Here is a 12713-nt window from a genome sequence, read left to right as displayed (position 1 = left end):
AGGGGGGAAAGGAAACGCGTGCACGGTCCGTTGACTAACACGTGCGTTCCTAATACTCGTTGTCAGGAGGACGTATTTACGAGTATATCGTCGTGAATTTGCCGATTTCGACCCCGTTCAACGGACCCACTGTCCCGTGCGTGCCCACGCCTAATTAATTAACCGTTTCAAGCGTCTGAATGCGACAATGCCCGGGGCATTTCATTCCAACGATCGCAAAAATTCCTGGTAATTTATCGCGAACCTTATCGTTGAGGAAATTCGGGGAAATAAGGATAACAGGATCGCTTTAAAGACGCTGAATTTTATAAACATGCATACGATGTGTATTTAATATTTTGTGAGACTACTTCATTCGATAGAATATAAAAAGAACGATAGTTTAGAGAAAAGGAGAATTTGAACGTGTCTATAGTTGGCACGTGATATGTTACATAACATAAGGTTTATGCAGCTCGGTAAATACATTGATCGTAGGTAATATCTAGGTCAATACAAAATCCCGTACATCGTGCAATTGAACGTAAGCCAACATTGGGACGAGGCGGGTGAAAAAATAATTCCACCGCAAAATAAAAAAAAAAATACGATGGAAATTCAAAACACCTGGACCGAGCATTGAAAACGCGCGTATTTACGAATCGATCGTCCGTCAAAACGCAAGATAAATACTGGAATTAAACATTGTGTCGAAAAATTATTAGAAAACAAAGTTCCGTTTCAATGAAGTTATGTCTGCATGGAAACTTTTTTGCTTGTACAATTGATAGACAAGGCAAGCATTTGGCAAAAAAAAAAAAAAAAAAAAAGAGCATAGTATCCTGAAATAGTTTATAACACTTTGTATATAAAATAATATTATCAGACAAGCATTGTCTACCGTAGTAGTAAATATTGCTGTTAATATCGTTGCGTGGAAAAAGCAGAATCTCGAAAAAGCAAGCACAAGAATCGTCGAGCAAAAAAAAGCTTCCGGTAAAACGAAAAGTCCGCGCCGCGGTTGGACCATATCTTATCGATAACCTCGATCGATTTCCTTTAATTAATCCACTTCTGGACCGCACATCCGATCGTCCCCGACACTGGTTGTAATGTTGGCGCGTGTCCCATTAACAGTGTCGAATAATTTGTCGATGTGGAAATTACCGAACACGATCCTGTCCACCGGGCTGCCTCGACGTCGATATCTCACCGTTCTGTTAACGAGGTCGCAATCGTTGAATTCGCGACGATGAATTCGGAATGACCCATAAATACTGGTTATAGCGATCGAGCAACGACTCATGAACACACGCCTCGGTTCATTCTTTCACGTCACGGGTAACGACGATTTTTCAATACACCCGATCGATCGCGATCCAACTCATTGTTTGGACCACGTTCATTACCGTCTACTCGTATAGTAATATAATTTAAAAACAAGGAACGAGGAACAAGTGTTTTGAAGTTGGACGATTCAGCGTTTTATATTTCTCTTATAACTTATTACCCTGTCTAACAGTCGTTGATATCGATCTTTATCCTCCAAACAGTATTTCGATATCCTCGCTGCAGGTGATTTTGTATCACAATATGTCGTAGAGAACTACAGCTGCTCAAACAATGTACTTGTTTGAGATACACGATGTAGGTTGAATATATTACGACTTGGATACATAATACGTGTTTTGGTAACCGTATGGTAAATATTGCTTACGATTAGCGTCACGTATGGTCCCCGCACATTTTAACCATTTTCCAACGGATATCCTTGTAATAAGGATTAAACTTTATGGTATAAACAGAAGTTGTTTGCGTAGTAATGTGTTTGGAGATCTTTGGTCAGAACAAACCTTTCAAATTGTCCACGAAAAAACTTACTGGCAATTTAAAATCTTGAAAATTAATTTTTTTAGCTCCAGTCAACGTATTAAAATACATTTTCTTAGGTTGGATCGTGATTTTTCTTTAGAAAACATTGCAAATTCTGCTACGTTAAAAAATTTGTACAAATTAGACAAAATAGGAAAGAGGAGTGTCTCGTGTGCAGGGTTTTAAAGAAGAAGCTTAAAGACGTCCGCTATAAAAGTTGTCCACCGCGATCGTTACACCGACACACCGAATTTGTGAATGAGAACGAAGTCTCTCGGATCGCAGTAATAACGGCGTCATTGACACAAATCGTCGTCGAGTGTCATCGAACACTAGCGACGAGAACTTCTGCTAATGCCGGAACGTTCGATGACGGAGCAAAAGGAATTCGCGAGCAATTCCGCGAGGAGATTCCTGAATATGCAAGCGATTTCGCGGAACGATCGCTGAACATTTCGCTGGTTTCGAACTCAGCCCAGTCGAGTCGCTTTAAAGTTACCGGGGGAAAAAAACGCAGCGATGTTTTGCTCTTTGGTAAAAACGATATGTTCTTCAAGACACATACACACGTTTCTCGAAACGTCAAAACTGGAATTAATTTAACAAAATACGTATATCTGGTTGCATCGTCGGTTATTATTATTTTAAGGAGTGTCTGGAGGTTCGTTCCACGCAAGAAATAGTTTCGTGCACTTATGGATCTATGGATGCGTTGGTAGAAAAGATCGAGAGAAAGGCAAATAGATCGGAGATCGTGACCTCGACGCTGGGAGATGAAATTATTACGCAGAAGGGATGCATATAGCTAGCGCGCGACATAAACTACTAACTTTGAATTTTTACAATGGTCTTCCGCTATGAAAATAACGATAAGCTCGACCGCGATAGTGTTTCGTCAACGATAACGCGCGAAATGTTCAATCTCTGAAAGGTCAAAGGCTAGAAAAAAAAGACAAAATCGCACGATGTACAGAGTGCTGCAATATCACACGATCGTGAAATCGCGCGCATCGAGCGGTTAGGCGAAAACTTACGTATTTATATTTTTTCAATATTAAATTAAAATTACATTATGATATTTCATGCTCTTGAGTCTCTCTTGATCAAATAACAATTATTTCTTGATTTGTTTGATCGAACAAGGGCAATTCCGATGGGAATTTGCAAACCTATGATTTCTGAAATTCAGACGCTTCGAGTTATTGTATTGCTTCCTAGTAGATGCACGAATAGATCCCATTAGCAGTCACGTATGCATCAATGCACCATATCATTGAATGCTGTTTGTGCGTTGCACGGACTGACCATGCATTGTCCTGCAATTTCTGAAATGATCACATCGGAGTTAGATCTACGGAGTGCTCTCGCACGCGACTATAGCTTCGAAACTATTAGAGATAAACGACAAGAATACAACATAGATTCTCTATACGTCGATATCGTTATTGCTCATTTATCAGCACTAATAGATTAGAAATTATTAGTTTAACCACCTTGGTCCTGAATCGTTTCCTTCATATATGAAAAATATTCTTCGCTTCAAATTGTTTGGAGTTTCATAAATTTATATCTACCGTTAAAATTCATGTAATCAAATTTCACTGAAAGCTCTCTTTGTTCGCGCGAAATCTAATTCGTGATACGTGTCAGTTAATCTGGCACTCCGAATGATGGAAACTGTACTGTAACAAGTGTTTTCGGAGCCAAGTTCGAACGCTCTGACCGCGTTTTATGAAACGCCCTGTGCAAAGCCTACCGTGTTCCCTTATTTACTTGTAGTCTCGCGTTAAGGTGAACTGCCCTCCGCGAAACAGATCCGTTGGTCTCGAATGAATCAACATCGGGAAGAGCACCGTCGACGAGCCTCCCTGTCGCTTCGACGATCTAATTATCTCCTCCACCTAACCCTGCCGCTAAGAAATCGAACGGGTGGTCGACACGGAATTGGATAATCGCTTTTTCTCCTCCGATGCTCGCTCCTTGTCGTTGCTCCTCTCTAACGAGTCGGTCTTTGTCCCCGTTGTAACGAGATCTTTTTCCCTTTACGCGCCCGGAAAAGCGGGTCAAAGCGACAGAGAGCCACGGCTCGTGTCCTTAATCCGATTATCAGACTTTTGAGAAAGTCCTGTCCGGCTCTTTCTGCCCTATCTCTCTTCGTTTTGTTCCATCTTTCTCCACCCCGCCGTTTCCCTTTTCACGTCATGTCTCTCCTCTTCGTTGCCGGTTCGACAGGCGATAACAGCCAAGCTGTTTACATCGGTCACAACAACTGTTGGCCCGAACAAACTCTCTCCTTCACCCGATAACACGGTCTCGTGATTTATGATTTACGATAGCCGTGGGTCCGTTAACGCGGCGCGTTGCTCGGAAATGCGTTATCCGGTTATTGGTATCAATAAGAAGACATCTGGACACCAATCGGGGAAAGTCTGAATCGCCAATGGCACACACAGTACGTCCCTCGCCAACGTTCGTCACTCTTTCGCTCGATATTCGCGAACGTTACTAACCTGATCATTAAATCAAGCATTAAACTAACTGTATCTCTTGAAAAACTTGAAAAACGAAGTTTTAAAATTAAGTACAATGATTAAGAAAAGAGCTACATGCGAGACATTAACGAGAAATCAGTGTACGTGCAACGAAACCTCTGTATCTCTATTTGTCTTCTTTACTGACAAGTCTTTATAAAATACTTTAAACCTGGTCGTATAATACCATCCCAAAGGATATACTTGTCATTGTTATATACGGGACCACAGGTTTGGGTCAAGAATTAACGGGATCCTTTCGCAATAAAGATTCTTTATAATACGAGTATCGGGAACCCATTCTCCGTCAGTGGTACTTATTGTTGGGAACATTAAAGTTACTATTTTCGGACGGGCACATTATTCTTCCATCGAAATGGAACGAGAAGCGATTTGTTTGTTAAATCTTTCTCGCGTACTCCGGTCACAACCAAGTTGTACTGTATATAAAAAGGTAGAAGTAAAACGAAGACTGTAATTCGAAGGACACGGCACGTTACCGTCAGGGAACAATGGCCATCAGAACCACCGTTCTATTAAAAAGTTTTCCACGCTCCTTCATCGCGTTTACTCGCTACTGAAACTTGTCAGAAGTCAGTGGCAAGAGCACTGAATATAACAATGCGAGAACGGAAGAATGACCTCACCGAAGTTTTTTAATATTGTGTACTTTCAGGTGGTTTTCTCGGCGACATTGCCCTGCCGAATATCAAGTACGAGACAGAATGGCGACAGCAAAAGCTCAACAAGAGTTACCTCGAGGAGCTGGAGAAGTACCGGGACGAAGTCTTGAAAGAGGGTCTCCAGGTCGAAGAGGAGGGTCTCACAGGTAAAAAACTTTTTCCACCGGGTTTTTACGCGTTAAGCTTTTCCAACGGTGGCGAAAAGCGTGTCCGTTGGCGTGCTAGCGACAGGTGTCGTTTCAGAGATCCTTCAATTTAAAAATGAGCACGACGCTAACGAGGCACATCAGGAGAACGAGGAGATCGCTGCTTCTCAAGAGAAATCCGAACCAATTATGGTGGACCGGAATCAATACAGCATGGACGGCGAACTCGGGGGTGGATTCAGTTTTAACGCTAGGAACGACGACGCCGGACCAGACGTCAGGGACGAGGGCGTTGAATTCAGGTAGAAGCGAACTCGAAAACTTTTATGCGGGAAAATTAACGTGCACGCGTTTCACCGACGACGCGAGCCCGAGAGATTTCGCTCCTTGAAGAGATATTCCGCGCGACGACGCATCCACTGGCGAATTTCAAAAAGGAAACACCCGCGAGAGCAATTAAAACGGCAAAAATAACGCCGGTTCTCGCCTAGCGAACGAAGGAAAGTTTTCTGAAGCGTCCCGCGACTTCTAGGTCGTCGCTTTCGCGGATGATTTTTCTTTTTTTTTCGAACGATTACCAAGCAATTATTTATCGTACGTCGTTTTGTCCGGGCTTTAAATTGTCCTGCGATCTTTCAACCCCTTCAGTCTGATGCTCCAAGCATTAGATTTAAAAAAAGAATCTTTTTGGAACGGATAAATTGTTATTTAAGTGAAAGGCGCGGCAGACGTGATATTGTTGGCGACATCTTGTTCGTAGTATCGAAATTGCCTGTCAGCACCAACGGTGTCATTAAAATTTCTACTTAAACGTATTACAAGATTCTTTTAATCGATTTTCAACGGCTCTGTTTTGCAGGTCTCAATTTCCATTATGAATCATAATACAGTACTCAGATACTTAGAAATTTCATCTTATATAGTAGTATAATATGGAAAATGTTATGGTATAAATGTGGAGAAAAGTCAGAAATATTTTCCAACCCTTAGATTGGAGTCAACGACTCCACCGACGAAGAAGAGACATTCTGGCCGGAAGCAAAGTCGTCAATCCTCCCGTACAAATGTAAACGCAACAAAATTGTCGAAAACATCCCACGAGTCGAATACGTCTCCCACCTCCACCGAAAACACCAATCAAATGAAAGGTGGGAACATGAAGAGCTTTGAGGAAGTGTTCACAGTTCAACCGGAAAGCAGCACGGAAAACATATCGAAACGACGTCATCGTCGTCATCATCGTAGAAGGTATAAACGAACCTTTCTTGTCTCTTAAATTGAATAATAATCAATATTTCTCCAATTATAGCATATTTTTAATATTTAAGATCAAGAAATTTAATAATCGAAGACGAATCCACAAGTATAATAGCATAAAATTGCTGTGTAGAACAGACGTATTTTTTGATGTGCAACAGCGTTGTAAACAAAAGCATATCGACAGATACGAGTGTCACATATTTCTATGGACTAGCGAGAGCTATGGAAAACATAAAAAAAGAATACACATGTGTCCGACAATTGAGCAAATACGAATACAACAAATATTTTATACGCCGGTATTGAAAAATATTTGTTTGAAAGAAACGTAGCAAATAATTTCAGTCGGAAATAACAAATTAAATCGGTTCAATGGAAAAATGCAAACAGTTTGGAAAAAGTAGCTCCGGTTGCACAGCCGCGAAGAAAATGAGAAATTCGTCTCGCTTCGATTCCACGTAACAATTCTGCGGAGCAAAACACATTTATCAAGGAAAGTTGTCAGATCGATTCGAAAGGGTTTAGACGCTTGTAGAAATTTATGATGCTTAGGATTGCCACGGAATATTAGTATTCGATGAGAGTATGAAAGATGATAGGAACGTTGGAAACTTACAAATTAATATACTGCTGCTCCATCGGGTTTCACATTCTCGATCACATTCTCGATCTCTACGATCGAAAGTATTAGAAAAATGTTGAATCTTGATTCGTCGAGAAGTACGGTCGGATAGAGTGATTAAGCTGGATTCGATAGTAGACTTGGCACTTTTAACTCGCTCCCTCCCGATCATTAACAATTTTCCAATGGTGGGGCTGCTATGCCAATAACAATGGCCGTCATCGTAAAGCTGGAAAATGGGGACCGATACTGCCGGTCGGGCATTTTCAGCCCTTGAACTGCCAATAACCTGTCAACATCGGCGCTAGTGTATCTGACCGGTCATAGATGTGTCTGTGTATAGATTATGTGCATCTCTGGTAGAAACACCGCTGGTATAAAGTCCGGAATGGGAAAGACCGTAGTATTGGAAAACTGTATTGGAAAAAATTTCTTTTTTCGCCCCTGTACTTTAATAAAACTGCTGCTTTATACTAACGTTACTATTTTACAACGTATGGATTTACAATTACGACGAACAGTGGAACGTAAAAAGTTAAAGAGCATAGCGAAAAAAAGGGCACGGATTCACGTATTATTTTGCTCGGAATTCAGAGTGGTTCGTTGGAATAAAATGTTAATTATTTTAAGAAGCCATTTTAGCGATATTATTTATGTAGTAGCTCGTTGTAACAATGGCTTTTAAGATTATAATTTGGAGCAAATGGTGTCCGACGATTTAATACTGTGGGTAACTCTCGGTTAAAAAATTAATTTCCCGCTTGTTGTGCGAATTTTCCTGGCGGTCTGCCCGGAAATCAGCGGATCTGGCATAGTATTTCAGCGGGCGTCCTCTGCCAGGTTGAAACAGGCTTACGAAAGCGTTTGTTTATGGCCTGTATCCGACACCGTGAAACACGATCCTACTGTGATTCTCCAATGAAGCTCCAGAGAATTTTGGAGAGGATCAAGTTGGATCCGATACCTTTGACGTGGTTAAACCTTGAATGTGCAGAAATACCTATCCACCTTTTCGCGTGACTGTTCGACTACGGTCGAAATAAACGGTTGTGAACGATATCTAAGATTCTTATAATATTTAATCTATTCCCTCCAAAGATTTCGTTTACTTCGTTTCAGAAGTATTCAGCTAGAAACTGCTTTGATGCCATTCAACGTCTTCTCGAATACTCGTTCAATCGACGATCGAAATCGATGCATTTGAAAGTTCATTACGTGGAACGCGTAGCAAGGCTTTTTATTTAGGAAACTAGTTTGTGCACCTAATTAAATTCTACGAAGTAAGCACTATCGGTGTGACTCGATTTTCCCCTGCAATTTTCGAAATTTCGTTGTCTCGTATCGACCTTGTTTTCGCTTCGAAAAATCTTATAAGCTCCAGCAACTTCCGCGTAAGGGATAGTCAGTCCGTTCGTGTTTATGTTAACATTCTATTTCGGGAATAAGATAGAAAATACGATAGAAACTGTTTATTCCTAGTAACAAGGATCACGAAAATAAAAATAGTTTAAAATATCAGTTTATGTGAATATTTTAATATCTATGTTGTGAAACGTAGATTATTTTCTCAACGCGTCATCCGAGGGTTAAACGCGGGAATTTTGTTTAAGATGGAGCGATAAATTGGCGTTTCGCTGGTCGCGTTGGCGGGCGATATCTCTGTGGTTGTAAATTTAAGTCGACTTTAAGCATCGGGTAAAAACGTCTGAGCAAAACGCATTAATTTCGCCGGTGGGTTCAATCTAATCGCGGCTTAAACGTTTTTCATCGGATTCGTGAAAGCGATCGTACCAACGGGGGGGTGACTTCGCCCTATCGATCTATCTCTCCCTTTTTCCCGTTCTCGTTTCAACTTTCTTGGGAATGAAGAGGCAAAAAGATGAACAGAGGGGCCGAGGGTCGCGGCTAGAAAAGGCAAGAAAAATGCAAGAAGCCGAGGCTCGGAACGGAGAAAGATGGAAGAAGAGTGATTTATCGAGATCAGCCGGGTAAAATTTCGTATTCAGCGAATACGTCGTTCGATCGATAGCAGATCGGTAGCCGTAACTCATCATTTTCCGCTGTCCCTCCCGTGACTTTGGTTCTTGCTAGCGCGTATCTTTGCCACGCTTCCCGGTGGACCACTCTTTCAGCGGTGAGTTATCAGGGACACCGGAGTTATCGCGGTCGTTGTCTGTCACCTGGACAGTCAGATGGACGGCTGAAAGGAGAAGAATTTAAGGCGCGTTTCAATAAATTCGATTAAAACGGAGCACGCGCGGACGCGCGTCGCGTCACGCCGCGATGCCATAACGTGAACTCAATTCCCGCGTAAAATACGGAGACGCGATGGCCTAATTTCTTCGCGCGTTTCAGTCCACGAAGCGTAGTAAACGAACACGACGATTAATAATTTAGTAACACTGATTCCCGGTATATAAATTAAAAATTATTAACGACTCTTATTTCTGGGTCTCCAGTCGATGTTTCGATGTCAAAGATTATAATTATCGATCGAAATTGGATAGTCGAATGGTTTGCAATTGCTTGTGAAATGGTTCTTTAAACTTGACCGAAACGCCGCGTTGAATAAAACATTAAACATTGTTCTGAAAATGAACCGGAAATGTATATCATTCCCAATTTATAAATAATAATGCAATAAATTGAACGTGCTTTACAATACGTATTTAAATACAACGGGGCTTTTGATAATATCGTTTCAATAAGTAGGTATCGTGTAACCAATTTGCATCGTTGCATTATTTTGTAATTGTTGAATATGTGTACAGAACAAATTGTGGTAGTTTATGCAAATCGGCGAACCGAAACGGCGCACTTTAAGTTAAACGAACTTCGCGTTCAATAATATTTTTAAGATAATGGTTTATCAATAATCCGCTTACTTTGGTTGAATTTTTTCGTGTCGTCGGTTTAAAACTTATCAATTGTTGTTTGAAATTTCCAACTGTTTTTTATCGAGACGTCGAGCAACCATTCACTGAACTGCAGAGATCCCGCGTAAACAACGATTAATTAATTGCTTGATGATTAATTAAGTGCGGAACCTTCGGTCGAACGAATAATTAATCGAAGTCAAAGCGATTGCAATAAAATGTGCAATCGTACAAAATTACAATCGGCGTTAATACGCGCGTTGTCTGGTCGGTGTTTCGATTTGTTCGGCGACAGTTTGACGCGCGTAGCGAACGATTGAAATAGTAGCGACGCAATAAAAAAAGAATTCGCGGTCCTTTTATTATTAATGATTGATGATAAATCGTGAATCGTAGGATGCCAGGGAATCGGTGGATTATTTCGGTATGGCGAGGACACTGATATATTATATTGTGGTTTATTGCTTGGTGGTTATAGGAGGGTTCGTAGTGGGGAAGAGATGGATCGACATTCGAAGGGGTGGTAACTAGCGCACGTCAGAGCTAATAGAATGATCTATGCGTCTCGCGATCGTTTGATTGAAATCCGCGTCGAGTCGAACGATGGTGTTCCCCAATGGAACCGAATGGTTCTGTGAATGCCGCGTGGAAGAGAAAAGGATGACATTTTGAAAAGGGTGCAACCACACACCGAGTCGCGTGACTTCGCGATGAATTTAGTGGCGGTTTAATCTAATGTTATTCACCCGCTCTAAATTCAATTTTTCAATACAGTTTTCACGTCGAGAAATATTCTCGAACATAATCCGTGATATTGGTACACATAAAAATTTACAGTTTCGATAAATTATATGATTGTGATTTGCCTGGATCAGCGTTTTCTAAAGCAGGAGGCGCAACCCCTGTGGAACGGGGTGCCTTATAATCCAAAGAGGGAAAGGAAACTTTTGATTGTTTCGTAGTGTGTTAAATTTATGAATTTCTTTGCCTGCAAATTTTTTATATTTGAAATCAGAATATTTTATTTTCATCGTATCGATTGTCGAATCGCACGAGTAGTTCACCAACGCGTGAAATTAATTTGAAAAATATATCGGGCGAAATAATTATAATGTAAAGGGATACGCGGATGCGCGTTGCAGCATCGAATAACTGGGCAATGGTGGATTCGTAAATTCATTAAAGAATATGCAACGCGTCATTACGTCTACGCGAGCGTGGAATATATGAAATTCATTTCGACTGTGGTCATATTTCGTGACGAAATTCGCTGCACGCGTATATGTGACCCAATAAAACGATCTCGAGTGCACAGCATTTGTCATCAATGAAAATGCGGCATTAACTCAAAACCTATTCATTGCATTCTCTTGGTCGAGCGCAAGTCAGACATATTATTCACCGGTAATAATCAGTCTATTCAATCGCGTCAAAAGCAAAATAGTATTTAACTACTCTAGAAATTAAGGAACAATACGAAGCAAATTTTACAAACCATTTTCCATAAATGGATCTTTATCAATGAACGAAACATATATGCGCGGGGTACTTTGGGATTGAAATCCGAAGGAATTTCGTTCCTGGTACAACGGAAATAGAATTAACCAACACGGGAAATAATTTTCATTCGGTACCACTTTCATTTTACGGTGAAAGTATCAGCCACCAATGACTTTGCTACAAACAAGATCCAGTTAAAGCTCTGAACCGGCAAGGGTTGAAAGTTTCGACGTAGGGATTTAATGGGTTCAGAGATTAGAGCGAATTGCACGATTATCGTTACATTTTATATCCTGGACTGCATTTGCGGCAACCCCTACACGATCACTACAATCAAAACAATGGACTACGGTTTTGTTGCTCGCAGTACTTATTGTTAAACGCAGTCTTAAGCAAGACGTATCGCTGCGGGCACCGGGATACTTCCAAACCGTAACACTTAACCCAAAACTCAAAGGAAGCGTACTCCAGAATTTTCTTAAATACTTTTAATTTTACAACTGACTGGATTTTTATATAGTACTAATCGACCGGAGAATACAACGCGAAATATAGTTATTGTTAGGTATTGTGATAGAGAAACGTGTAAATAAGTTTAAAATTCAAAATTAATTGTAAAAATTATTGGATTTTCCGATCGCCAAATAGTATGTTTCACTCGTTGCGTCAATTATCGCGCTTAAAAATAAGTAGAATAATACGCGTTATTCCCTCGTAATTATTCTGTAGTTAACCGTTTCCGAAGCTTTCCGAACCACTCAACCACCGACACAATTTATTTTCTTGACAGGCTCCTTTCATTTTTCATTTTCATGCTCGAGACGCGTCAGGTACAAATTGCCTTAACGGAGATAACCTTGCTTTTTTACCGTAAAATAGTCAACATTAACTAACGAGAACTGCAATCTGTAAAAAGAAAATCTATAAGAGGGAAAATAATAGCAGTAGTAGTGATCATAAATTATGTATGAACGTAAACAAGCAATTGTTTAAATAAATATTGTTGAAAATTCATCAGGAAGCCGCTCGAGTACGATTTTGTCTAACGCGTCTGTCTATTGCTGGTCATTTCTACTTGCATCGAGTGTCTATTTCAAAGTATCGATATTGACACTGTATTACTTGTTTCAATTTATTTTAACTAGTTAGAAAATGGTACGAACAAATTTCATTTTATATTTTCGTTTCACTTTTCCACGTAGAACGACCATATCGTCGCTTAGAATTTTGTGGATCCATCGAAG

At 40.5% G+C, this 12713-nt stretch overlaps 1 protein-coding gene across 1 annotated transcript in view; it reads left to right on the top strand.

Moving 5' to 3' along the window:
* LOC122395771 (tolloid-like protein 2) overlaps positions 1–12713 on the top strand; it is a 53681-nt gene that overhangs the window by 26608 nt on the left and 14360 nt on the right. The window contains exons 2-4 of the mRNA XM_043393620.1: positions 5059–5211; positions 5309–5513; positions 6202–6459. Coding sequence (XP_043249555.1) covers positions 5059–5211; positions 5309–5513; positions 6202–6459 — 616 coding nt within the window. The remainder of the gene's footprint in view (positions 1–5058; positions 5212–5308; positions 5514–6201; positions 6460–12713) is intronic.

This window comes from Colletes gigas, unplaced genomic scaffold, assembly GCF_013123115.1.
Source record: "Colletes gigas isolate AHSC1104 unplaced genomic scaffold, ASM1312311v1 Colletes_gigas_Sc00006, whole genome shotgun sequence".
In the NCBI taxonomy this organism is placed as follows: domain Eukaryota; kingdom Metazoa; phylum Arthropoda; class Insecta; order Hymenoptera; family Colletidae; genus Colletes; species Colletes gigas.
This window is presented reverse-complemented; position numbering and strand designations above follow the sequence as displayed.